The 25,256-nt window shown below is 44.7% G+C and overlaps 1 protein-coding gene, 1 long non-coding RNA gene and 1 other non-coding gene across 9 annotated transcripts in view; 2 read left to right on the top strand and 1 right to left on the bottom strand.

Annotated features, from left to right (window-relative positions):
- XPO6 (exportin 6) overlaps positions 1-25,256 on the top strand; it is a 102,687-nt gene that overhangs the window by 36,783 nt on the left and 40,648 nt on the right. For 4 of the 7 annotated variants that reach the window (XM_027051113.2, XM_027051112.2, XM_027051116.2 and 1 more), the window contains exons 5-9: positions 3,382-3,541; positions 5,485-5,580; positions 15,196-15,649; positions 18,960-19,086; positions 24,782-24,891. In XM_027051113.2, coding sequence (XP_026906914.2) covers positions 3,382-3,541; positions 5,485-5,580; positions 15,196-15,649; positions 18,960-19,086; positions 24,782-24,891 — 947 coding nt within the window. The remainder of the gene's footprint in view (positions 1-3,381; positions 3,542-5,484; positions 5,581-15,195; positions 15,650-18,959; positions 19,087-24,781; positions 24,892-25,256) is intronic. The other 3 variants (XM_027051114.2, XM_027051118.2, XM_027051117.2) reach the window with 1 other exon arrangement.
- Positions 1,614-3,426, bottom strand: LOC113596716 (uncharacterized). Its single transcript, XR_008294708.1, has 2 exons — positions 3,307-3,426; positions 1,614-2,755 (listed from the first exon to the last, which is right to left on the bottom strand). It is a non-coding gene; the product is annotated as an uncharacterized LOC113596716 (long non-coding RNA).
- LOC113596729 (U2 spliceosomal RNA) lies at positions 9,757-9,948 on the top strand. Its single transcript, XR_003417538.1, has one exon. It is a non-coding gene; the product is annotated as a U2 spliceosomal RNA (small nuclear RNA).

Raw genomic sequence — 25,256 nt, 5'->3', positions numbered from 1 at the left:
CGAGTAGAAGCCTGAGTGGAAGTGATGGAGTGAGCCATGTGGGTATCTAGGGGAACAGTGTTGGAGGGAGAGGGAATAGTAGGTGCAAGGACCCTGAAGAATGGCAAGGAGGCCGGCGGGCCTGAAGGGGTAGGACATGAGGGGAGAGGTTTTGCTGGCTCTCTGTGGTATATTTGCCTTCACTCCAAGGTGAGGACAGTTGTGGTCACTCTCCACGGCCTCCCTGGAAGGAGACTGCGTTCCTGGGTCGGTTAGTGGCAGGTCCCGTGAGAAGCAGCAGTGGACTGTGAGCCGGAGGCCCCCGGTCCTGCCGGTAGCAGTCGGGGGAGCCGTGTTCCCACCCGGCTGGGATCACTCCTTTCGATGGAGAACAGATTTCCTGTCAATCCTTGAAATATGATTAATGGTAACAAATGACCGTCTGGAAGAGCGTTTTTTAGGCGAAGTGCTCAGGGAGGTTTAGAAAGGCTAGTTGTTGCCCTCTGTTCTCTACCACTTCCCTCTTTGCACCCCTTCAAAAATGACTCCGTTTACCTCATGCAGCCTTTGTGACTTTGGAACGCCCCATAGCGGAAAGAGCAGTGAAGGGGGCAAGCGGGTGTGGGGTCTGCGTCTGTTGTCACAAATCATCTCTGGGTTTCGCCGCTCCTTCTGCTTCCGGGAGCCTCCTTTTCCTTCTCTGTAAAACGAGAGGATTGGAGTAAGTGATCTCTCAAATCCTTCCACTTGTAGTAACGCTCTGCTTCTTCTCATTTATCCGTACGAAGCAGTCAGTGGCGTGAAAGCCAGGTCAAGAATAATGGTGCTCCGCTGCAGACGTGTCTGGTAGTGATAATAAAGTAAGCTTTTCTTCAGGTAGAGAGCTGCCCAGTTCTGGAACCATCCTCACCATCCTCCAATCCTTTGAATAAGCCATCTCTAAGAGGTTTTTTTCGGGCTCAGTTCCCTCACGGTCCGCTTGCTGTCTGGGGTGCATCGTTGTTTTGTGGTTGTTGTTTTGTTTTTTAACTGACAGTTTGGTGGACCTCTGTGCAGTTCATGCCATCGTTGTGGTGACCACCATACCAGGCAGAGAGGAGTTGATTTGGGGCCCCAGCGGGATACTTGGAGTTCTCTGTGCTGGCTTTGCCCTTTCTAGGCCACTGGAAAAGGAAATAGCTGAAGTTGAAACTGACCTCTGTTGCCCCCACTCTGCCCTCCACCTCCCACCCATACACTAGGCCAAATATCACAGCTTTGTAGAGTCTGTTCTTCAGATTCCTGAAATCTCCTGAGCTCAACCTGTGGTCACATTGTGCCTGGCACCAGGTAATTAAGGGGTAAGCAGCATAGGAAAAAAATTACCATTTCTTTTCTGGTTGGGTGGTGTAATAAAAATCATTGAGCCTTTTCAGAAGCTCACACTAAGTGCCTGAACTTGAGGGGGGAAAAAAGGATCTGAACTTGATCTTCAACCTAAAAGTGCTTATTTTCTGTTAAAGTAAATTGCAGAGAATTACCAATGTTACAAGATTAAATTATATATGTGGAGATGGTCGAGAGAAATGCTAGTTTACAAACAAGCTTTTTGGACACAAAGCTGGTGAGAAGAAAAATATTTGATCAGGCTGTTCTTTTTTTTTTTTTTAATGTTTATTTTTGAGACAGAGAGAGAGAGCATGAACAGGGGAGGGTCAGAGAAAGAGGGAGACACAGAATCCGAAACAGGCTCCAGGCTCTGAGCTGTCAGCACAGAGCCCGACATGGGGCTCGAACCCACGGACCGCGAGATCATGACCTGAGCCGAAGTCAGACGCTTAACCGACTGAGCCACCCGGGCACCCCTGATCAGGCTGTTCTTTCAGGAAAGAATAACTTTCGTTTTCAGTTGGCTTTTTGCCTGTCTCCCCTTTTTCCAAATGATGAGAGAAGGGAGGGCTTTGGATACATTTTCCATAGCGTAGGATTTTTTTTTCCAATGGGAGCACAGAGCATCTCACACCTACAGGAAAAATTTACTGCCAAATTGGAAGAGTCGGTAATACGAAGCATTCCCAGCCAAGAGAGTAAGAATGAGGGCTGTGGGGGAAAATAGACACAGAAAGAGTTAGAGGAGAAAGACGGGTGAAAGAGGGGGAAGTAATGGGAATCTTTAAAGTACAGATTGATAACCCACAGGTCTCCGGATGGGAAGAGATGCTTATGAAGGGTCAGTAAAGAAAAGTTGCTTCAGGGATTTCCTGTTCCTCCTGCTGCGTTTTCTTTTACGTTGTTAGAAGTAGCCCAAACTTGGACAAAAAGAAGAGAAAACTTGTGGAGGCTGTATCTGAAGTTTCAGTGTCCGAGATAATTGATTTAATAAGAGCATTTTCAGCATGCCCTTTATTGCCACTTGTCTTACATCACGCTGCTCCCAACGACAGTTGAATTTATCCTCAGTTCCCTGAATTTCCTGCTCTTTGGGATGGGCTTTGCCTTAGTCTTCAGAGGGGAGAGCTGTTTGCAAGGGAAAGGCAGGTGCCCTGTATTGCTTGAAGCGGAGAAGGTGGGTTCTATCCTGTCCGGCTGCAGTTCCTGGTGCCCTCCTCTTCTCTGATTTTTGTGGACTGAATAAATAAACAACTTATTTGTATCAGAGAATGAGTGATTTTTAAAGTTCATTGTGATCAAAGAAGATGGTCAAGTGTTCCTTCAATTGTGTACGTACTCTTGTATAGATTGTAGCATAGAACTGCACAGAATTTTCGTGGCAGCTTGCTTTTACCATTTTTGGAAACTAAAAAGTAAACTGAATTAGTAACACTGAATTTTTGAGAAATTGACTAGAGAGACATAAATAGTGTTAATGCTGTTGAAGGTGTACCTTTCTTTCTGTCTCTTGCTTAAGGCGACTAGTACAGTGTAGTGGATATTGTAGGTGGTAGAAAAATAACTCAAATCTCTATGTAGGTATTTGCAAAATTATAACCGTAGCCCTCATTATGCATGTTTCTGTTCTGCCACGTGTTTAATCTTGAACTTGCATGGAGCATGCAAAGCTTAGAAACGTAACATTGATTTAACCCCTGAATGTTGAAAAGATAACACACATTTCCTTGTTGCTAATACACGAATCTGGGCAAAGGGACCAGGGCTTTGTTGGGAATCTGGACATGTAGAAAAATTGTCGTGTTAGGTGTAAAAGAGCATTGTGTTCATGGTTCGAGTTTTGTCTTTAGAATAAAACGAGAATGTACTTTGAATCAGTAAAAAACGTACAGAAATGCACTCTGAAGCACTGATTTACGCGGCCCGTTCCTGTGAAATTAAACGCATGGAGGGACTCACGGGTTTAATGTTTCGTGGTCCTCCTCGTCCTTCCATCGGCTGGGCAGTCTGCTCAGAACTTCTTCTTCCCTGCAGTTGATCCAGTCCCCCGTGACAACCCCCCTCGGGCTGATCATGTTGAAGACGACTTCAGAAGAGCTGGCTTGTCCCCGTGAGGACCTCAGCGTGGCTCGGAAGGAGGAGCTGCGGAAGCTGCTGCTGGACCAGGTGCAGACTGTGCTCGGGCTGCTGACAGGTGAGCCGTTCGGTGGAGGCAAGGGACACTGGCGGTGGTGCTCTGAACTTTTGAGCAGTTTTGCTTGTGACTGTGGCCGAGTTGAAAAGCAAAGAATGTGGTGGTGGCGTGTGCCGTCAGCACTGAGCCCCGTGTCCAGCACGTGGTAGGACCTCCCCAGATGCTCGTAACCTACTTGTTTTTACTGTCTTTATGAATCGGTCCTCACTGTCACTGTCGTTAATGAGGTAGAGATCAGGTCATGGGAATGTGATTGAAATGCCAGCGCTGCATTCTCAGTAAGGTGGGTGGCGAGCACTTCATGTAAAATAATTTGAATATAAGATCAGGAGAAGTTGGAGGAGGAGGGGTGGGGAAATTTCAAAATCCGCTCAGGGAGGTGAGACCAGATGTGGCATCCGCACCCCGTGCGCCTGGTCGTGGTTGTAAGTAGCATTTTGCTCGTCATCTTGTCTGTTTTATCAGAGCCTCATAACCGTGTGTGAGGAGTAAGAACAAACAGAAAGCAAAAGCAAACCGCACAACGAGACAGGAAGGCGGGACGAGGGTGGAGCATGCTGGCTCGCCAGGGCCCTGCCGCTTGCTTGTACGAGGAGCAGGTGCAGCCCTAGTCTTGGGGCTCTTGAGGCGCCGGGGGCCCGCTTGCTGCTTGAAGGAATGCCGCAGCGCAAAAAAAAAAAAAAAAAAAAAAAAAAGAAAAAAACAGTTTTTATCTGCAGCTCCTCTGCCCAGACTTCCTCTCGGATCTCTAGGAACTTGCTTCTTTTGTCTGTGTTACAAAAGTGCTGGGCATGCAGTGGTCACTTAAAATCGGTTGAGAATGCCCGATCAAAAGTAAACTTGTCGTTTGCCCCGTGTCCTTCCCCACGTCCCTAGGGGAGACCCACACCTCAGAGCATTTGTTCATTCAGAGCACGTTCAGTGATGCCCCCAACTAGATGTTATATTTCTATAGTTAAGGATCATGTCTGATATCTCTGTGTCCTGCCGTGAAGACGTTAAAATTTTTTCAGTTGGGGTTAATTCACGTAGCGTCAAATCCACCATCTGACGGTGTCACAACTCGGTTTTTAATACATTCACAAGGTTGTGCAACGATCACGCGATCTAATTCCAGAACACTTTCATTACTGCCCTTTCCCCCTCCAACCCCTGGCAACCACTAATCTGTTCATCTCTATGGATTTTCCTATTTGGCCTTTTCGTTTAAAAAAAAAAAAAATCATACACTATGTGGCCTTCTTAGTGGGATACTTCAAAGCCCATCCATGTTATAATATTAAATGTTTTGAAAACACCGTACTTTCAAAAGCTTTTACAGCTGATCATCTTATGCAGTAGGTTCCATAAAGAGGTCCAGAGAGGAATAAAACACAGTCCCTGTCTCTAATGAGGGGTACTTGAGTTGGGGAGAAAGACAGCTAAAGCCAGTGTGTTAAGAGTTTAGTAGAGGTGTGTTTTACTCACAGGCAGAACTGAGCAGACGAGACTTCCTGGGGACGATGGCGGCTGGGTGGAGCTCTGAGGGATGGACAGGCAGCAACCTGGTAGAAAGGTCCAGCTTGGGTTGGCAGGAGGAGAGCAGGTCAGAAGTTGGTGTGGAAGGAGTTGCACCCCGTTGAGCGTGCGCAGCCTTTGTATGGAGGTGGGGGTGGGGCCAGGTGGGAGAGCGGAGGCCTGAAGGAAGCCATGTTCCATGGGTGGGTGGCGCTGTTGGCTGGGGGAGGGGCGGAAGAGAAGCAGGGGCAGGTTTGTGGGGGAAGATGAATTGAGTTTAGGACATCCAGGTGGTGGTGTCCGGGAGTGTCTAGTTGGACCTACGGTGGGGAGAGGGAGGTTTAAATACTGACGTTTGATCGAAGGGATCAGATCTGTTTTTAAATCTGACTTTCATAGGTTAGACTTCATTTCTCTCTTAAACTCCATTTCTCCTTCCTCGCTAGGTATCTTGGAGACTGTCTGGGACAAGCACAGTGTCACTGCTGCCACCCCACCACCATCCCCGACCTCAGGAGAAAGTGGTACGGTCTGCCCACCACGTATGCTGTTCCTCTTTTTAAATGCACTTGGGGGGCTCGATGGGGTAGCGATTGCTTATCTATGCCAGATACAGATGCTGATTTTTCCTTCATCACTTTTTGGCCTCTCTGCCCACGTTTTCTGAGTAGGTAGCTCTACTTGGTTCTTTGTAAGTACTTGTACTTCCTTAATGTAACGTTTTGAACAACATACATTGTTTCTTCCTTACCCATCAGAAAAATGGCACCTTTGATGTTCTGTCATCTACTTCCGTTCCCTTCAGCTTATAACTGTGTTGTCCCTCCTGGTTTGTTTTTTGCTTTTTCTCAGATTTCATGGCTGTATTGCTCATGCTCACGTTGGCATGAGCCCGTGGGCCTGAAAGGTCTGCTTTGCAGTTATGCAGGGGTCAAGGTCCGAGGAGCTGGTTGGCTTCCTGAAGCTGGGGGTGGGGGGGGTGGGTAGGGGGGGGGTGGGCGGCACGACACACGGGAGAAGAGGATGTGGAATGCTTTCTTCCCTTCGGGGCTCAGGGAAGATGGGGCCAGTGTGCAGTAATCACATCACCATCAACTTAGATCAGTTCAGAATAATTTGGTAAAGCATGGCTATATTTACAGTGTCACTGAGTGGTTTACTGGAGGCTGATTATCCACAGTTACATTAATCAGTCTTTCAGAAGTGAGTGCAGTTCGCCTAAAAATGGCTACTTCAAGGATAGAAAGAGGAAATTGTGTCTGAGCAGAAACTTTTCGTTTCTGAATGCTTGTGTTTACACTAAGTGATCACAGGTGCTTAGAGTATATCCTGTGAATTGCATATTGTTGCTTCCTCTGCTGTAAAGGTTGGTTGGTATGGCTGAGGGGAAATATTTCTCCATCTTTCTCCTTTACCCCAGGAAATGGGCTGTTGAAATCAGACACCTCTAAGCCCGAGCTGTTTCACGTAGCCTGTTATTGTTAGTATGTGGAAGCTGAAATTCTCGCAGCGCTGAAAATACAGCATGACGTTTTGAGGACTGCTCATAGTCTACCAATTTATTCCAAATTCCATTTGTCATACTTGGATTAAAAACTGTTAGCCACTTGTCAGACTTCTTAGATGAGACACTATTACAGAGCTTTAGAGTGTTTTAAAAGCCAACAGGGATTTGAACTTTATTTGTACTTGGTGGCAGACTTTCATTTTCAACGTGGATATTTGAGATGACTTAGCAGATTTAAATTTTGCAATACATGATGATTAAAGGAAAAACGGCAAATGAGGCAGAGCCTTGCTTTCATGAGGGTGCACTTTGGAATCTCTTGCAGGTTAGCTGATCTTAGAATATGTCATTTTGTTTAAATAGTAGCTTGCAGAGATCAGTTCTGTTGAATTGGATTTGGTTTTAGGTGGTTGAATACTGGCTTAGCATCCAGTTTCGTTAGCAGTTTACTCTAGTAAAACTTGTTTTTCTGAGATCATTTTCCAATGCCAAAAGTGATATGTTTTAGTTGGCTTTGTTTAGCTACATGTTCTGAGCGAACTCAGTTTATGCTTTGATAGACTTATTTTCCTGGAGGCCAGGTTGGGGAATATCAGATAATACAAATCAAAAATACATTCTTGCCTCTTTTCTGTGTTGCCTAAGTTTTGCTTATGAGGCTAGGTAAAATACAGTATGAACCAACTTGACATTTCCATATAAACAAAACCTAAAAATGTGTGTTTTTCTTGAGAATTGCCTCTTAGTATTAAGACATTTTTGAAGTCTTGAATTTTAGTATTTGAGAAAGAACAAAACAAATGGAGACTGTTTGGAGCCTGGGAAGTTAAGCAAGCTGGTATACTTCCCCTTAAAAAAAAAAAAAATAGGGGGCACCTGGGTGGTCCAGTCAGTTGAACGTCCAACTTCAGCTTAGGACACGATCTCACAGTTTGTGAGTTTGAGCCCCGTGTTGGGCTTGCTGCTGGCAGCACAGAGCCTGCTCTGGATTCTCTGTCCCTCTCCTGCTCATGTTCTCTTGCCCGCCCGCCCGCCCGCCCTCCCTCCCTCTCTCTCTCTCTCTCTCTCTCTCTCTCTCAAAAATAAAACATTAAAAAAAATACAGGATTGCATGTTCATTTGACATGCCTTTTTCTCTGACAGTTGCAAGTGAAGCTGTTGGATCTTGTTCCGTTATTTGGATGATGCTGAGGAGTTAATTAACATTTATTTTGATGGTTTTGCTCAACTGCCTTTGTGCACTTAAGACACCAAGTTAAGCAGTAAAATTTCTAAAAAGTTGTTGAGCTTTATTGACCTAATAAACTTGCTGTTAGGGACAAAAATTATTCTGAGCAACCTTAGAGCCCAGTGAGTAAAGCAGATAATTCCTATACCCACCCCACCCAACCTTTATTTAATGGGCAATCCCTGCCGGAATCCCCGAATCCCTCCCCCCGCCCGGATACTTTCTGGTAACATCGTTTTTTGTCTGATCATTTTCAAAGAACAAAGCCCGCGGACGAGTCCCTGCGGTGGCTACTCTGGCAGTCTGGAGATAGAAAAAGCTTTGAAGGGTGCTTGTGGTCTGCTTCTCAGAATAGTTCCTCAAATTGTTGCCTTATCTTTGAAACTTGCCTCATTACACCAGAATCCTGTGAAGTAGATGACAGTTTCATCTCTCGTTTACGAACGAGGAAACTGGGGCTCATGGGGGAAATCACGTCACCAGTAAGTGGTGGAGCAGGGGCGGCCTCGGCACACGGTCTTCGGCCGAAGTTTGCCTTCTCGGCCGCTCACCCCACGTCTCTCTGCCTCCCCCTCCCCCTGGTTCAGAGCCCCGGCTCCCCCGCATCTGCTGGCGCATCTGCTGGGCGCCTTCCCGGACTGCGGCCGTCCTGGGCTGTGAGAGGAGCAGGAGAGGAGGAGCAGTGCTCTGAGGACGGAACGTGACCGTGCCCTCCACACGCTGGGGCTGCGGCTTCCTGCTGCGCCCGGGCAGCCTCAGCCCTCCTGCTTTCAGAGCCTCTGCTCCGTCCTCCCCTCTCTTTGCCTGGACAGATGGGGTGGGGGAAGCGGGGAACAAAATGAAATGGTGTAAATACTGCAGCTCCGAGTTAGCTTTCACTGTTCTGCAATAAAACTTGAGACCGTACCTTTCATTGGCGTGATGTGTACTGTCCAGTGTGGGTCTGTGCGGATACCAGTGATGGCAAGAGTCCAGGGTGCAGGTACGTTAGAGAGGTCAGATGGTGGGGACCAGTTTATGCCTTCCTGTTTTCTCCCACACTTTGCAGATTGCAGATCTTTGTGCACTTGGAAATCTTGTCACGTATTCCCTTATAAGCTGCTTAGAGGAAGATGTCTCTCGGGAGGGTCACTCAACTCCTGTGATCTCATTTTCTTAGCCTAAGGGCTCCTTGACTGGAATTTCTCTCCATTTCGCTGGACTGAGGCTGCAGTGAGATCCCTGGTTCTCAGTGGGGAGTGATTTTGCCCTGCAGGGGATATCTGGCTGGCAACATGAGAAGTATTTTGGCTAGCGTAAGAGAGGAGAGGGTACTGCTGGCATCTGATGAATGGAAGCCAGGGGTGTTGCTAGATACCTACGATGCGCAGAACAATAACGAATTATCCAGCTCCGAATGTCAGTAGTGCCGAGGTCGAGAAACCCTGGATTAGAAAACGTAGAACTGAATAGAAAACACGACATTTAAAGAAATAAAAAAGTAAAAAAGCCCAGGGGATCTTTGCATGAATGCCTGACCTGTCTGGGTTACTTCCAAGTGGGTAAATGCACCAGAGTCGTCCAGGCACCTCTCGGCAGGGATGCACATTGCTGCCAGAGCCTGGCCTGATTCAGAGAAGCCGGTCGTTCACAGGCTCTACAACCAAGATGTTACCCTGTTGCATAGGTAGCTTGTCAGGCTCTCTGAAGTTTGCATTGGAAATGCAGCATGAAGCAGTGTCTGTTCTGTGGTAATTCCTTCTCCTTTGTTTAAAATACAATTTTTGAGGGGCTGCTGGGTGGCTCAGGTCACGATCTTGTGGTTTGTGGGTTTGAGCCCCTCATTGGGCTCTGTGCTGACAGTACATGTCCTCTGTCTCCCTCTCTGCCTCTCCTCTGCTTGCTCTATCAACAACAGCAACAAAAATTTAAAAAAATACAGTTTTTGAAAAGCTCTTTGTAGTCTACTAAAATACTTTGAAATATTTAAAGTCGAATAAAATCATCACTTCTCAGCCTTTTGGCTAAGATCAAGTGTAGTATCTGTTTGTATCAGTTTAAAGTTGAATAAAATCATTTTCATTGAGAACAACCTTAAAAGATTCTTATTTTGAGGGGCAAAAATCATAGGTCATCTTACACACTTAAAGAATTTTGCATAATCCCATTCAGCATTTGCCTTTGGGTTTATGTCTTTCTACAGTTGTGGCCCTGGTGCGCACGCTCTTTTAATTAGGACTTTAGAGCATACATATTTTCCTGTATTTGAATATTAGCTTTCTTATCGCTTTGCCTGGCTGCCTGATCCTTCCAGTGGGTCTGCTTTCTGGGAAGGAGCATAGGCTTAGGGGCCAGACCTGGGTTTCCGTTTCAGCTGTACTTCTTAGGAGCTGAGGAACACGGGGCAAACACTTAATTTATCTGGGTCTTATTCTAACAGTTTTGTAAATGCAGATAATAATATTTACCTTAGAGCTGTGGGCATGAAATGAGAATATGTATGTAAAGTGCTTAATGCAGCACTAAGCAAATAATAACACATTAAATGGTGGCTGTTCTTACATAATTATTGTTGTTGTTTTGCTTTTTCCCCCTTTGGCAATCCTTGTCTGGAAAAATTCTTCTGAGCTAAAGCGTAGAGAGACAACTTTTTTGTTTTGCTTTCGTTTTTAAAGCCAGGATTTATTTCTAATTAAAAATGCTCAAGAGATTTAAAAGGTCCAAGGGCCCAAAGATGTCCAGGTCTAATAGAACATAGATGGTATCTGTTGGTTAAGTGTCCATTTGATCCTGGTTAATTATTTGCCCCGTTAATCCTTCTAGTTGGGTGGTGGTGGTTTCCTCTAACACCAACATCTTTCATAAATAGCCCCAGTCCATGAATGACGAGAAGAGCAACACCAGAAACAGTTACTATCTTTGAAAGAGAGAAAGTTGAACATATGACTCAGGTGGACAGCCACCACAACAGTTCCAGAAATCAACCTTATTAATCCAGCAACAAACTGAAATATGCCCAGATTGTACTTGAACATCCTTCTTGCGTTCTTCTTTGAAACCAGGTCCTCTGATGATCACTGTGAGCAGCTGAGATCATGATGAGTCTTACCTAGTACTAAATGCAGCTCTTTCAGAGCAGAGACCACTGAACACCCTACCAGATAAAATGCCAGGGGACAGATTTTTAATCTGCCTGTTTTTGAATAGGCTCCCTGCCCAGGGTGGGGCTTGATTGAGCTCACGACCCTGAGATCAAAAGAGTTGCATGCTCCACCGACTGAGCCAGCGAGGTGCCCCACTTGTTAATCTACTTTTAACAGTAGAAATTAAACCCCTTATTAATAAATCACAAAATCCTCATGTTACTGGCAGAGGAGATGAGGCCGAGAAAGATTAATCCGTTCGTATTCATTCAACATTAGTATTAAGGTAGCAGTTTTCAGTAGGTCTGGGAGTCCCTGGAAGTCCCCCAAGCCCTTTCAGGCGTCCCAAAGATCAAATATATGTTCATAAAAATACTGTGACATTTTTTTTAAGTGTTTATTTTTGAGAGAGAGAGTGCAAGTGGAGGAGGTGCAGAAAGAGAGGGAATCAGAGGCCCTGCACTGACAACAGAGAGCTCGACGCAGGGCTGGAACTCACGAACTGTGAGATCCAGACCTGAGCTGAAGTCACACGCTCCAGCGCCTGAGCCACCCGGGCATCCCATGTTGTTTGTCATTTTTACGCATGCTCTCATGAGTGTACTGGATAGAACTCAATCAGATCCCACATTGCAGTTAAACTTGAAGAAATTTAAAGTGAAAGTTTAATACTGGACAATAGCTGCAGTTACCCAGAAAGGCCGCCGAAGAGCTGCTTTCTTTTTCAATTGTGTATCTCTGTGAAGCCGTTTTTTTCATATACTTCAGTGAAAATAGCATATTGCAACAGATTGAAGCAGATGAGAGAGTCTAGCGATCTTTTTTTAAGCCAGACAGACATTAGAGAGATTTCCAAAAATGTACAAACGGTGCTACTCTTCTCACTTATTTTTTGATGGCAAAGTACACTTTATCACTTAAAAATATTTTATGCTAACATGTAATGGGTTTAATATTATTAAATGAATATTTAAAATACAGTATTTGAAAACGTCAGTTTTAAATTCTATGTGATGAATATCAATAGAAATAACCCGCATAAAAGTTCTTTGGCATCCTCAATAATTTTTTCTTTTAATGTGTATTTATTTATTTATTTAAAAAAATTTAAAAAAGAATTTAATGTTTATCTTCTTTGAGAGAGAGAGAGAGAGAGAGTGAGCAGGGGAGGGGCAGAGAGAGAGGGAGATAGAGAATCTGAAGCAGGCTCCAGGCTCTGAGCTGTTAGTGCAGAGCCTGATGAGGGGCTCGAACTCACAGACTGCAAGATCATGACCTGAGCTATAAAGTTGGACGCTTAACCAACTGAGCCACCCAGGCGCCCCTATTTATTTTTGAGAGAGTGGGGGCCGGGGGGGGGGGGGGACAGAGGATCCAAAGCGGGCTCTGTGTGGAGAGCAGAGACCCTGATGCAGGGCTTGAACTCCCGAACTACAAGGTCATGACCTGAGCCAAAGTTGGATGCTCAGCTAGCTGACTGAGCCACGCAGGCACCCCTGCATCCTCAATAATTCTTTTTTATTTTTTTAATGTTTTTTTAACGTTTATTCATTTTTTGATAGAGAAAGAGTGTGAGTGGGGGGGAGGGGCAGAGAGAGAAGGGGACACAGAATCCGTAGCAGGCTCCAGGCTCTGAACTGACAGTACAGAGCCCGACGCGGGGCTCAAACTCACGGACTGTGAGATCATGACCTGAGCCGAAGTCGGATGCTTAACCGACTGAACCACCCAGGCGCCCCCTCAATAATTCTTAAAGAGCGTAAAAAAGTTCTGGGATCAAAATGTTTGAGAATTGTTTCTGTAAAGCACAAAATACAGTGTAAAGATTTAGCCACTATTCCACCATCCAGAAATAACGTCATTCCAGATGCCTCTCTCTATATAGATACAGAGAGGTTAAGCTAAATAAAAAGACAAAGTGGCATCATATCATACATTTTAATTTTTTTAAAAATTTAATTTTAAGTAATATCTCTACCCAACGCGGGGCTTGAACTCATGACCCCAAGGTCAAGAGTCACATACTCTCCTGACTGAGCCATCCAGGTGCCGTAGTTTTTATTTTTCATAGCAACAAATTGTAGTTTTACCTGAGTTGAATGGGAAGTATTAACCCTAAGGGAATTCCTGACCTTGGGGTGGTTTTGCCACAGGAATATTAGTTTGTAAAAGACACCTCTAGGATTAAGAAGAAAAAAAAAAGATTATGAAAACCATTTTCTTACTACATGTTTTAATCCTAGCCCATATGTTTTGAGACAACGTGCTTGTGAAAGAAGAGGGAGTTAGGCAGCACACCCTCTGTGATTCCTACATATGTTTAGTCTTGATTCTATATTTAATTCAAGCTTGCTGTAGTCCCCTTGCCACAGCTGCTCCATTCCTTAATTCTGCGTTTTTGTTTATTGCTTTATTTGCATGGTTTCACGAACAGGATCCTCCTTAAGAGGCCGTGGGCAGTATGTTACCTGAGTTTTTGTGTTTGAGAAAATGTCCCCTTCCTTCGTACTCAAAGGAGAGCTTTGGGTTAAGTCATTTTCTGCCTCAGAACTTGTGGGTACTCTACCACTGCTGTCTGGTTTCTTGCGTGACTGTGGAGAAGTCTGGGTGTGGTGTTTTATCTTCTGTGCTTGTGCTTTTTCTGCCTACGTTCCTTCCTTATTCCTAAGATTCTTAGTCTTTATCATTTCTTCTTGAGGCAGAATAAGCCCCTTTATTTTGTATACGCACGTCTTTTTTTCAGGGAAGTTTTCTTCTTGTTATAGCTTTGAATGTCCATCTTCTCTAAAATCATGATACCTTTTTTTTGCAATCCCCATTTCATCTTGCGTGCTTTCCGTTAGTCTCATGCTTCTCAAAAATGAAGCCTGTTGGAGGTTCCTCAGAAAGTTAAAAAAAGAACTACTCCAGGACCCAGCAGCACTACTGAGTATTTACCCGATGAATTACAAAAACACCAATTCAGAGGGATACATGCACTCCTATGTTTATAGCTGCATTATTTGTAATAGCCAAGATATGGAAGCAGCCCAAGTGTCCCATCAGTTGATGAATGGATAAAGAAGATGTGGTATGTCTATTCAATAGAATATTGTTCAGCCATTAAACACACACACACACACACACACACACACACACACACACACACACACACGAAGAAGAATGACATCTTGCCATTTGCAATGACCTGTATGGATGGAGCTAGAGGTATTATGCTGTGTGAAATAAGTCCGAGGAGGACAAATACCATATGATTTCAGTCATATATGGAATTTAAGAAGTAAAGCAAATGAGAAAAGGAGAAAAAGAGACAAACTAAGAAAGAGGCTCTTAACTGTAGAGAACAAACCGATGGTAACCAGAGGGGAGGTGGGGGGTGGGTGAAATAGGTGACGGGGATTAAGGAGCACGCTTGTGATGAGTGCCAGGTGATTAAAATAAAAACTTAAAAAAAAACTAAAAAAATTAAGCATGCGCAAGAATCACTTCTTGGAAAGTATGTAAAAACCCGTGTCTTGACCACACGCCTCCCGGATCCCCAGCAGCATGTGTGGGCGGGGCCTGAGAATTTATATTTCTGACAAGCTGCCAGATGTGCTGATGATACAGGTTCACAGACTTACCTCGAGCAGCGCAGTAGTTCTCAGTGTTTTAGTCTCTGGACCCCCTTATTTAATTGAAATATAATTGACCTATAACACTGTAGCTCCAGGGGTACAACGTCATGGTGTATGTATTGCAAACTGATGGCAACGGAAAGTGGAGTTAATATCCATTACCGCACACGATTAAAAATTGTCTTTCTTGTGATGGGAACTTTTAAAATTCACTCCCCTAGCAACTTTCAAAGGTGCAGTACGGTCTCGTTAACTAACCGTAGTCACCACCGTACATTGTATCCCCAGGACTTCTGTATCTTCTAACTGGAAGTTTGTATTTCTTGACCCCCTTCACCCGTTTTGCCCACCCTGTCACCCAGGATGGCTTTACTCCTAAAAGTCGCCATGGTCCTCAAAGAGCTTTGTGGGTTGTATCTGTTGACATAACACTGAGGAAATTTACATTAATTCATTTAAAAAGAACTGTGATGAACTCTACATACGAACAAAGAATGTATTTTAACGAAAGATGCATTCTCCGAAGCAAACGAAAGTTTCCTGAGTGGCATTATTTTACGTTTCTACAGGTATCTTTAATGTGTAGCTTGGTGAAAGGTGGCTTTTGTTTTCTCTTTGTTGTACTTAAATTGGTTTGTAAGAGACTTGGTAGGGTGGTTGTTAAAACCTTTGTGTATTTCCAGGTGACTTACTGAGTAACCTGCTGCAGAGTCCTAGTTCAGCCAAACTGTTGAACCAGCCAATCCCCATCCTTGATGCGGAGAGTGAGTATATGTGTTCCCTGGCCTTGGAGTGCCTGGCCCATCTCTTCAGTTGGATTCCTCTGTCTGCCAGCATCACCCCGTCCCTCCTAACCACCATCTTCCACTTTGCGCGCTTTGGCTGTGACATCCGGGCCAGAAAGATGGCATCAGTTAACGGCAGCAGCCAGAACTGTGTGTTGGGTCAGGAGCGTGGCCGTCTTGGGGTCCTGGCCATGTCCTGCATCAATGAACTCATGTCCAAGAACTGTGTGCCTATGGAATTCGAAGAGTATTTACTGCGTATGTTCCAGCAGACTTTCTACCTCCTGCAGAAAATCACCAAGGATAACAATGCCCACACGGTGAAGAGCAGGCTAGAAGAACTTGATGAGAGGTAATGAACACGGGTGTGGAACCGGCCGCGCCCTAAGAAGGGGCCTTGACCGTTTACCGTGTTGTGCCGCATGGTGTCTGTAATCCTCTTTGGTTTCAGAATTTGGGGCTCCTGATGAGGAACGGACAGGTAGGTGTGTACCAGTAAGTCTGAGCTTAGCTGGAAGGGCTAGGGTGGTAGAGGGGAGCGAGCCACGTTTGGAAAGTGACTGTGAATTGTGCAGGTTTGTTGTCTTTTCCCCCGTCTGTCTCCTGTCCTCCCTTCCACCCCCTCCCTTCGTCCTCACGATTCGCCTGCAGGTCTGAGTGGCGCAGGAGCCGAGTCTGCTGCTCGTGCGTAGCCAGGAACGTGGGAGGAGGCCGCGGAGGTACAGGAGTTCTAATCCCCCCTTTTCACTTGACGTTGCTTGTCAGTTTTGACTCCGTGACTTTCCCCCAGTGCACATCGTGCAGCGTGTAGGCATGTCGTTGTTACTGTGAGTTTTACACACACGGCACATTTCCATCAAAAGCAAGAGATGGGAATATGGGCACGTCTTAGCGTGGCACACACCGTGTTTCTTTGTGACCCTCCCCTTGAATGGAGCTGAAAATTACCTCGCTTTTCCTTCTGAAGTACTCACACAGATGACGCTGTCACGGTACCCTGAGGCGTGGTCTCATGTATCTCCCTCCAGATGATGTCATTTATCTGTCTTAGAGCTGTCATCGATGTGACGCTGGCTACTGCTGTGTAAAAGCAAGAGAGCAAATTAGAAACTTACATATAAAAGCATCATGTTGACTGTTCAGAAACTTCCAGGCAGATACATTGTATTGAGTTAGAAAATTCTTCTAGAGTGCTGGGCAGCAAATGTCGTTAATATGTTAATCCACTTTCCTTGGCTTGCTTTTTGCTGTTAAGCTGCGTAGAGTTAAGGCATCTTCCTTTTCCTTAGAGTAAGTAGCAGAATGTAAAGTCAAGTGCTTACAGACCATTTTAGTGCTTTTTAATTTAGCAACTTTGTTAAGGTTTTCTAAAGTTAAAAACATAGATGCCTAAGATTGTTTTGGTTTGGTCCATCGTAAACAAGCTTTGTGCGAAATTTTCTTTGTATGATCACAAAAGAGCTCATAATCCCTTATGGTGATATGTTGGTTTTATTTTTCATTTTATAATAGCTTTCTGTATGAATTCAGAGGCATCGGCATGCAAACAGACAATTTCATATCCTTTCTAGCTTTGGTTAAGAAAGGCTGCGCTTTATATGTTAAAAAAAAGTCTAGCCGCTCGTACCGACCATCAGGTATCAGTTGTTTTGAGTTTTACGTGAGGCATAACGTTCGCGATGGCTGACGTTCTGATGGCATAGAGATGTCATCGTGGGTTACCTATGTACTGATTTTGTTATGTGTAACTTCTGTGCTTTTGGTTTTATATTTTAATCCTATGCTTCCTATTGCCCTGTGAAAGCTGAGAGGTGCCTGGAAGCAGAAAGGTGACATGAACAATACTGTGTGCTTGCTTCCTGGCTCTTGGGCCCCTGACCACTAATTCTAAACAGCTAAGTCCATTCTCGGTTGTTTAGGGGCTACTTACCCCAGGGCCTTTGCTTCTCTTCTCCTTTCCTGCCTGTTTCTATCTTTCAACTGCTCATTAGCACCTGTACCAGAAGGTGGGCAAGGGAAAGAAAATGAGGTGAAATAAAATCTATAGTTTTAGCTGCCGAAAGGCCCTTGTTTGTGTGCCCAAAAACTTGGGTTGGAGAGTGAAATAAAATCGAGATTGCGTGACATTTACCCAAGCTTCTCTTTATTTCATGGGTGGCAGGGAATTGAGTGCATCTTCCTAGAGAGCAGTAAACTGGGTGACGGCTCTGACTGTCGCGTTAGAAGCAGAAGGAGGAATAAGGAGCCCCTGCTGTTGAGTATCTGTGGTCAAAGGCATCGAGAGAAGTCTCTTCACGCCTGACTCTCTCTAAAAACAGTTGATTCAAACGCCTTAACTGTGTTTCAAGTTTTTGGTCCCATGATCCACAGAGACGGCCATTCTCCTGATCAAGCAGATTAATGTTTTTGTTTTTGTTTTAAACTGCAAAAAAGTTTACATGTGTGTTAGCTAGCCGTTTGGAGGTCAGGCAGGCAGGTTGGCCGCCCTCAGGGTGCTGGGTCCCAGGCACAATGTGGGACATTTTATTTATGGGGCAATTTTGCTCTTCTGCGTAGTTGTCTTTTTCTCCCCCATTATTATTGCATAGATCCTTGCTTTAAAAAACAAAAAACAAAACTTTTTGCAGTTAGGACTTTCAGAATTGGTTTTAGCCATTATTTAATTTTTGACTAAGGCCCATAAATAAGTCTTTATCGGTGTCCGCAATGTGATCTCTGGAGGTACGTCCATCTCATTTTCGAATCACCTTTTGGTATTTAGGGGCTTAAAATGACAGTTTGTGACATGTGAGAGTGATGATGTGCTGTGTGTCTAGTAACAACAGTCTCTTATCCTTGCAGCTGGGACCCACACTCCTCTGGGAAATGATATTGTACATACACATGAGTTGGGGAGCCACTGTGCTGTGAAAGGAAAGAGCACTGGCGTGGGAGTGGATGGTAGTCGGTAGTCCCATTTTGCCACGAGCGGGCCCAGTGACCTTGGGCGGGTCACTGGATCTCCCTGGGCCTCGTCTGTACAGTGAAGCGCCAGACCGAATTGTCCCCGAGGCCTGTCCAGCTCGGGCAGCTTCTTCCCCTCCCTTATATTTGCAGTCACTTTCTGAGTAGATTGGGATGTGCTTACGTTTATTGAGTGCTGGGAGCCGGAGGGCGGGGGGGCGGGGGGGGGGACGACGAGCATTAGGTTCCAAGTCTGCATATACGTTATCCAGATGCCATGCCTTTGGTATAGCCTTGTTTTGTTCTTAGCACATTCACGTTAATATTTTGGGCTCCTAGCAAAGGCAACCGGCCTTCCAGACTTGCCACATTGACATGACGCACATGCTCTGCCCCTTGACTTTTTAGTATCATTTTCTTTCCCTTGAATCGGTTGTAACATGAAGGACTTAGAAACCGCGAGAGCCCTAGTTTATAAGATGTCTTAGTAGAGAGTGCCTGAGGATTAAAGTTGCTTTTCTGCTATGTTTCAGGTGGTAATGGAATGAAGGGTTGCCTGACCTGTAGGTAATTGTTGCAGGCCTTTATCTTTTTAACTGAAAAGCTGTTTTAAATCTGTGTAGTTCTGTACTGAAAGAAATTTGGATTGAATTTGAGTTCTCTGCTAAGGAGGTGGCTGGGTTTCTGATCGTCTCTTCTCGTCTTCTTGTCTTACTTAGCTATGTCGAGAAGTTTACTGACTTCCTGCGGCTCTTCGTGAGTGTCCACCTGAGAAGAATCGAGTCCTACTCCCAGTTCCCTGTGGTGGAGTTTTTGACGCTTTTGTTCAAGTACACATTTCATCAGGTAAAGCACCAGCACCGCTCATCCTTTTCCTCCTGAAAAAGCGCGCTTTGTTGTTTCCAGGGTAAAGAGTTTATTTCCCGAACGTTTATATAGTGTTGGCTTTGTGAAGATTAACACGTTTGTCCTTCCTAATGACCCTTTGAGGTGGGTGTTATTATCGTCATCTCCACTTCCCAGATAAAGAAACTGAGGCGCAGAGTAACCGGCTCAGGGTCATACAGTTAATTAAGTGGTGGGGCCAGGCGTTTGAACTCCTAGAGTCTGTGTTCTTAACCACTGTTTTGTTGGAGAAGCAAAAGATAGAAATAGTCTGAAATTAGGGCCTTTCCTTCTGTAACTGGCACTAAAACTTCCTACAGGGAGATGATAAATAATGAAGCTCGGGGCGCCTGGGTGTTCGGTGGGTTAAGCGTCCGACTCTTGGTTTTTCAGTTCAGGTCATGATCCTCGTGGTTTGTGGGTTTGAGCCCTTTGGGATTCTCTTGTCTGCCTGTCTCTCTCTGCCCCTCCCCCACTCACTCTCTGTCTCTCTGTCTCTCTTAAATAAATAAACGTTAAAAAAAAAGCAATATTTAAAAAAAAATAAATACTGAAGTTCTGAGGAGTTAAGTTTTGGCGGATCGGATTTTTTGCTCCCATTCAACAAATACTTTTTGAGCTCCTTGTGTATCAGGAGCTGGGCGTATAAACCCTCACAAGCAAAGTCCTTGTGCCTTGTTTACATTTTGTGGCCCAATGTCTTTTCTTTATATACATATTTTAAACGGTTTATTGAGGTAGAATTATATATCTCATGAAATTCACCCATCGTGATTGTACAGCTCCATGATGTTCACTAGATTTATAGACTCGTGCAGTCATCATCAGCCTGGTTTTAGACATTTCTGTCGTGTCTTCTCCCTTGTGCATTTGTGTGTGTGTAATTTATTTTTTAATTCCAGTATAATTAATGCAGTGTTATATGAGTTTCAAGTGTACAATATAGTGATTCAACCGTTCTGTACGTTACTCAGCGCTCACCCTTCTGTGAGTGTCTTTAAAATAAGTTTTCTATTGAAGTATCACACCCATTCAGAGAAGCGCATAGATCCTGCGTGGACAGCTTGATGAATTTTCCCAAAATGAACACAGCCATGTAACCACCACCTTCGTCAAGAAGTAGAACATTACTGCCAGCTCCGCCTTGGGTGCCTTCCCCTTCACTTCCCGTGCGTCACCCCGATCTTGACCTTAACGTCCCAGATTCCTTTTGCCTGTTGTGGAACTTCTCTCAGTGGATGTCTCCGGTATATATTTGTTTTGTCTGGCTTTTTCATTCCACATCATGTTTGTGAGATTCACCTGTGTTGTGTGTGTGGCAGTAGTTTGTTTTCATTGCTTTATAGTAAGTCATTATCTGAAAATCTGTCCCACTGCAGATGAGCTGCTCGGTTTTTGGTGATCATGAATTCTCTTGCAGTGGGCGTTCTCATACATGCTTTTGGGTGCACCTGTGTAGCTCTTTCTGTTGGCGTAACCTGGGTATGACGTTCCCGGGTCAGGGAAGGCATGTGATTTTATAAGTTGTGGATTTTACGTGTCGTGGAAGTTTAAACCACCGATGATGTAGCTTCACGAAGGTAGAAGAGAGACAAGGGCCTAGGCTGGGAGGGGTGTTGTGTGTGTGGTTGGGGATTTGGAGCGAGGGTTTGGTGTGTGAGCTAGCCTTTCTCAGGGGGGTACTTGGCACATAAAAGTAAGCGCCCCCAGTGGGTGAGGGTGAACCCCTCCTGGGTGCAGCAGGGAGGGTGGGGGTGGAGGAGGACTAGGGTTGAGGAAGTATCAGGATGTCTGGTAGAGGGGCCAATGAGTGCAGGGCAGGAAGGACAGCACTCTCAGTTCACCAGACCTAAGAAGGGATGGGACAGGTGATGAGATGTGGGAGGGCGAGGGGGTGGGAGAGAAGCATTCCGGGTAGGAGCATTTTGAGATGGATCCAGAGACCTCCCGGAGGGGACCGGGAAGAAAGGATTCAATAGATACGTTAGAATAAGTGTAGCAGAAATGAAAGAGATGGGGAGCCAGTGCTGAGGTCACAAAGAAGGGGTTTTGGGGAAAGTGGAATGAAAATGTTTTGCAGTTTGCTCTGCCTATGAAGTTTTATATCTGCCCTTTATATATGACATAGAAGAAAGCTAAGTACAAGTTTTAAAGTATGCATGTCTTATGCCTACTTTTTTGGACCTGAACCCAACAAACAGTTCTGTGTTGGAGCTCTGGTTGTTTCTATGAGGTCTGTGTCCTTGGAGCAGTCTTTTTAATTGCCTTCGATTTCAGTTTCTTCACTTAAGGAGATCGACTGTGGTGGGCATCTTCACAGTCTTGCCCCTGTTCATCTTCTGTGGTCCTTTGCCTAGAATTTTAGGTGTTGGTTTTCCATTGAAATCAAAGTGGTGGTTTTGTATGTTTATATATTACATGTATATATACTGGGAAAAGAAATGAATATGGTCATGAAGCAGACAACAAGCTTCTTACTTTGTCCTTTACCTGAGGTTACTGTCAGCTGAGCTTCCTTGTACTCTCTTGGTCTCCTGTATGAGGACCTTCCTTCCTTCCGTTCTTTTTTTTTCTCTTTCAAAACATTAAAAAAATTTTTTTAAATTATTTATTTGTTTATTTTTTAATTTACATCCAAGCGAGTTAGCATACAGCGCAACAATGATTTCAGGAGTAGATTCCAGTGATTCATCCCCTATGTATAACGCCCAGTACTCATCCCAACAGGTGTCTTCCTTATGCCCCTTCCCCATTTAGCCCATCCCCGCTCCCGCAACCCCTCCAGCAACCCTGTTTGTTCTCTGTATTTAAGAGTCTCTTATGTTTTGTCCCCCTCCCTGTTTTTATATTATTTTTGCTGCCCTTCCCTTATGTTCATCTGTTCTGTGTCTTAAATTCCTCATATGAGTGAAGTCACATGATGTTTGTCTTTCTCTAATTTTGCTTAGCGTAATAATACCTTCTAGTTCCATCCGCGTAGTTGCAAATGGCAAGATTTCATTCTTCTTGATTGCCGAGTAATACTCCATTGTGTGTGTGTGTGTGTGTACACCACATCTTCTTTATCCATTCATCTGGAGGCCCTTCCTTTCTGGGTGCGGGCTCTTGGACTATGGGAGTCAGTGTCCTTTGAGGTCCAGGAAGAAGCAGATTTGAGCATTGGGCGGAGGGGCAGGAAGCTAGAAGGTGTTCTGTGCAGTTTACTGTAGGCTGGGCTGCCTATCGTAAATGGGCAGGGTGCACTCCAGGGTCAGGAGCTGGCGGTAGTAGGGGAGTTCTTTGGGGTAAGACTTAAGAATAAGAAATGAAGTGCCCTCGAGAGACGGTTTTAAGTTCTCATCTGGTCATTAACAGTGTGATCATACTTTATCATGGTTTAATTATCTGCAAAGCTGGAAAACGTTCTTTCCTCTTGTCTAGAGGGTTATGAGTGTACTCAGTATTTTTGCCTTTTGTTTCTAAAATTCAGAGGGGTGCCTGGCTGGCTCAGTTGGCGGAGCATCTGACTCTTGGTCTCAGGGTCGTGAGTTCGAGCCCCGTGTTGAGTATAGAGATTACTTAAAAAAAATTTCGTAAGAAATTTTAGTACTGGTCATCATGTGTTGAAGGAATAGTAATAAGACAAAGGTGGTGTTAGTATCTTTCTATAAGCATCTCCTCTCTCTCGTTTCTTGTCCTACATTTTTTCTCTCCCCGAAGTGTCCCACCACAGCCCCTCTGGCCACTAGTGCTCAGCAGGTGTTTGCCTCCAGCGTTGCTCCCCTCGCTGTGGTGTCCCCTCTGAGCATCTGATTTCTGTCTTCCTGGTCCTCTTACTGCATCCTTAGCAGTTCCTTCTGGGCCTTGCATTTTCATCCTGCCCCCTCTTCCTGAAACAGTGCCTGGGGGGGTGTGGCACTGGGGAACGGGGCTCTACGCCAGGAGTCTGAAGTTCCACATTCTGGTTCTCTTTCTGTTCCTTATCTTTTCATCTTGTGCAGGTGACTTTGCTTTGGAGCCTTGGTTTCTTTTCTTTTCTTTTTTTTTTTTTAATATGTTTTTATTTATTTTTGAGAGAAAGACAGCACAAGCAGGGGAGGGGCAGAGAGAGAGGGAAACACAGAATCTGAAGCAGGCTCCAGGCTCTGAGCTGTCAGTACAGAGCCCGATGTGGGGCTCGAACTCACAGACTGAGATCATGACCTGAGCTGAAGTCTGATACTTAACCGACTGAGCCACCCAGGCGCCCCCCAAAAGTACTTCCTGATCAGCTATGTTCTGTGGAGGAGAACATGGGTGTTTTTAAACCTAGGAAGGCCAACTGAGTGATTGACTCACAGGGAGCTCAGCAAGCTGAAGCCAGGGAAGACTCCCATCTCCTGGCTGTGCAAATTGAGTGCCTGTCTACAGGCTACTTACATTATTTCCACGTGGCTTATTGTTTTCTGTGCTTATTCTTCTGGTTCACTTCATGTCATGGACATCCTGGATTTTGCAAAGGATGAAGTGGAGACAGGAAATGGTCATTTTCTTTTCAGAGGATGGCCCTGTCAGGTCCTGATTGTCAGTTCCAAAGCAACCCTGTGAGTTGTGAGGTTGGACTCTGCCCCAGTCTGCCCCGGAAAAAGTTAGCTTTCTGTCTCAGACTGCGTACAGAACTCCCATCTCCTGCTACCACCCAATGGGCAAATCCCACACATGCCCTTATAAGCCTCTGGATTTCCTTGTGGATCCGAGATGCAAGGAAACTGATCCAAGAAGATGATGGTCTTACTTCTTTCCCTATCTGGTCCTGCCGCCCAACATTGCTTCAATGAAGCAATCACAAAACCAAAGAGCTCTTATAGGTAGCAAGAAATTCAGTGGATATAGAAGGGATTGCGGGGGGCGGGGGGCACAAGTTGAAATTGAATATGCGTGAGAAGGACTAGACGTTGGAGAATGTAGTGCCTGGAGTTTACATGAAATAGAATCTCAAGGCTCTTGAGGAATCAGAGCGCAATGAGTCAGGCACTAGACCCTACAGAGACTTGTTCTTCTCTGCTCACTTTGTCTTTGTCAGCACCTGGTTAGAGGTTGCTCTTAGCCCATTGGACACCCCTCCTTCTGCAGATGAGATCATGCCTGAGAGTCAGACTTAAGCTAATTTTCAGTCTGTTATGTAGGAAGACTGCAGATGTTACTTTTCTAACTTTCAAATATGTAAACTTGTCACCTTCAGAACCATCGAAACTTACTTCTGGTTTCCTAATGATATGTAGAAGGAGCATTTACTGGGGTGGGAGGGGGTGGTAAAGGGACCTGGTTTGAATAAATCATGTCCCTGGATCTCAGTTTCTTTTTCTCTAAAACAGATTTGAATGGGATGATCTGTAAGAGTCCTCCCCATCAATCTCAGATTTAAAGATTGGTGTCTGCTTGGCTTATTTTGTAATTAAGTTTGTCCTGCATAGAATCTCCCTAATAATGATATGTTCCATGGCACCTTTGTCTTGTTAGGTTCACCAGGGCCCAGTCATGAAAACCATTTGAAAGATTGCAGTTGTGGTTACCAGGAAGTGGAGGGAATCTAGGCTTAGGGTTGTACCATTCTGATGGAAATAAACACTGGTGGGGATGTTTCTCAGGAGGAGCTGCGTTAAGTAATTTCATTGTCTGGATTTCTTTTGCATCATAGCCTACTCATGAAGGTTACTTCTCTTGTTTGGATATCTGGACGCTCTTTCTGGACTATCTGACAAGTAAAATTAAAAGCCGTCTGGGAGACAAGGAAGCAGTTCTCAACAGGTAAACCTCAGAAATACTGATAAATAGAAATAGACATTTTTGCGTTTTTCTTGTGGCTTAAAGGGACAGCCAGGCCGTCAGACCTCTTCAGTGAAACTGGGTCACACAAGCTGGGTAGGTAGTAATGTCATTGAGTATTTTCATATATTTTTTCCCCCTTTAAATATTTCATTTTCTTAAAACATTTTATTTTCTGATTAAAAATGTAATTTGTATAGTTCTTTAGCTGTGATAACTGTCTCAAGGGTTTGTTTTTAAGTGGCCCTTATTTTAGAGATTAAAAACTGAAGTATTTATTGGATGGATGAAATGATAGGACGTCTGGGATTTGCCTTAAAATAATCCACTGGGATAGAGGGAAAGGA

Source organism: Acinonyx jubatus, chromosome E3, assembly GCF_027475565.1.
Source record: "Acinonyx jubatus isolate Ajub_Pintada_27869175 chromosome E3, VMU_Ajub_asm_v1.0, whole genome shotgun sequence".
NCBI classification, from domain to species: Eukaryota; Metazoa; Chordata; class Mammalia; order Carnivora; family Felidae; genus Acinonyx; species Acinonyx jubatus.
Note: the sequence above shows the minus strand (reverse complement) of the source record. Positions and strands in the feature narration are given on the sequence as shown.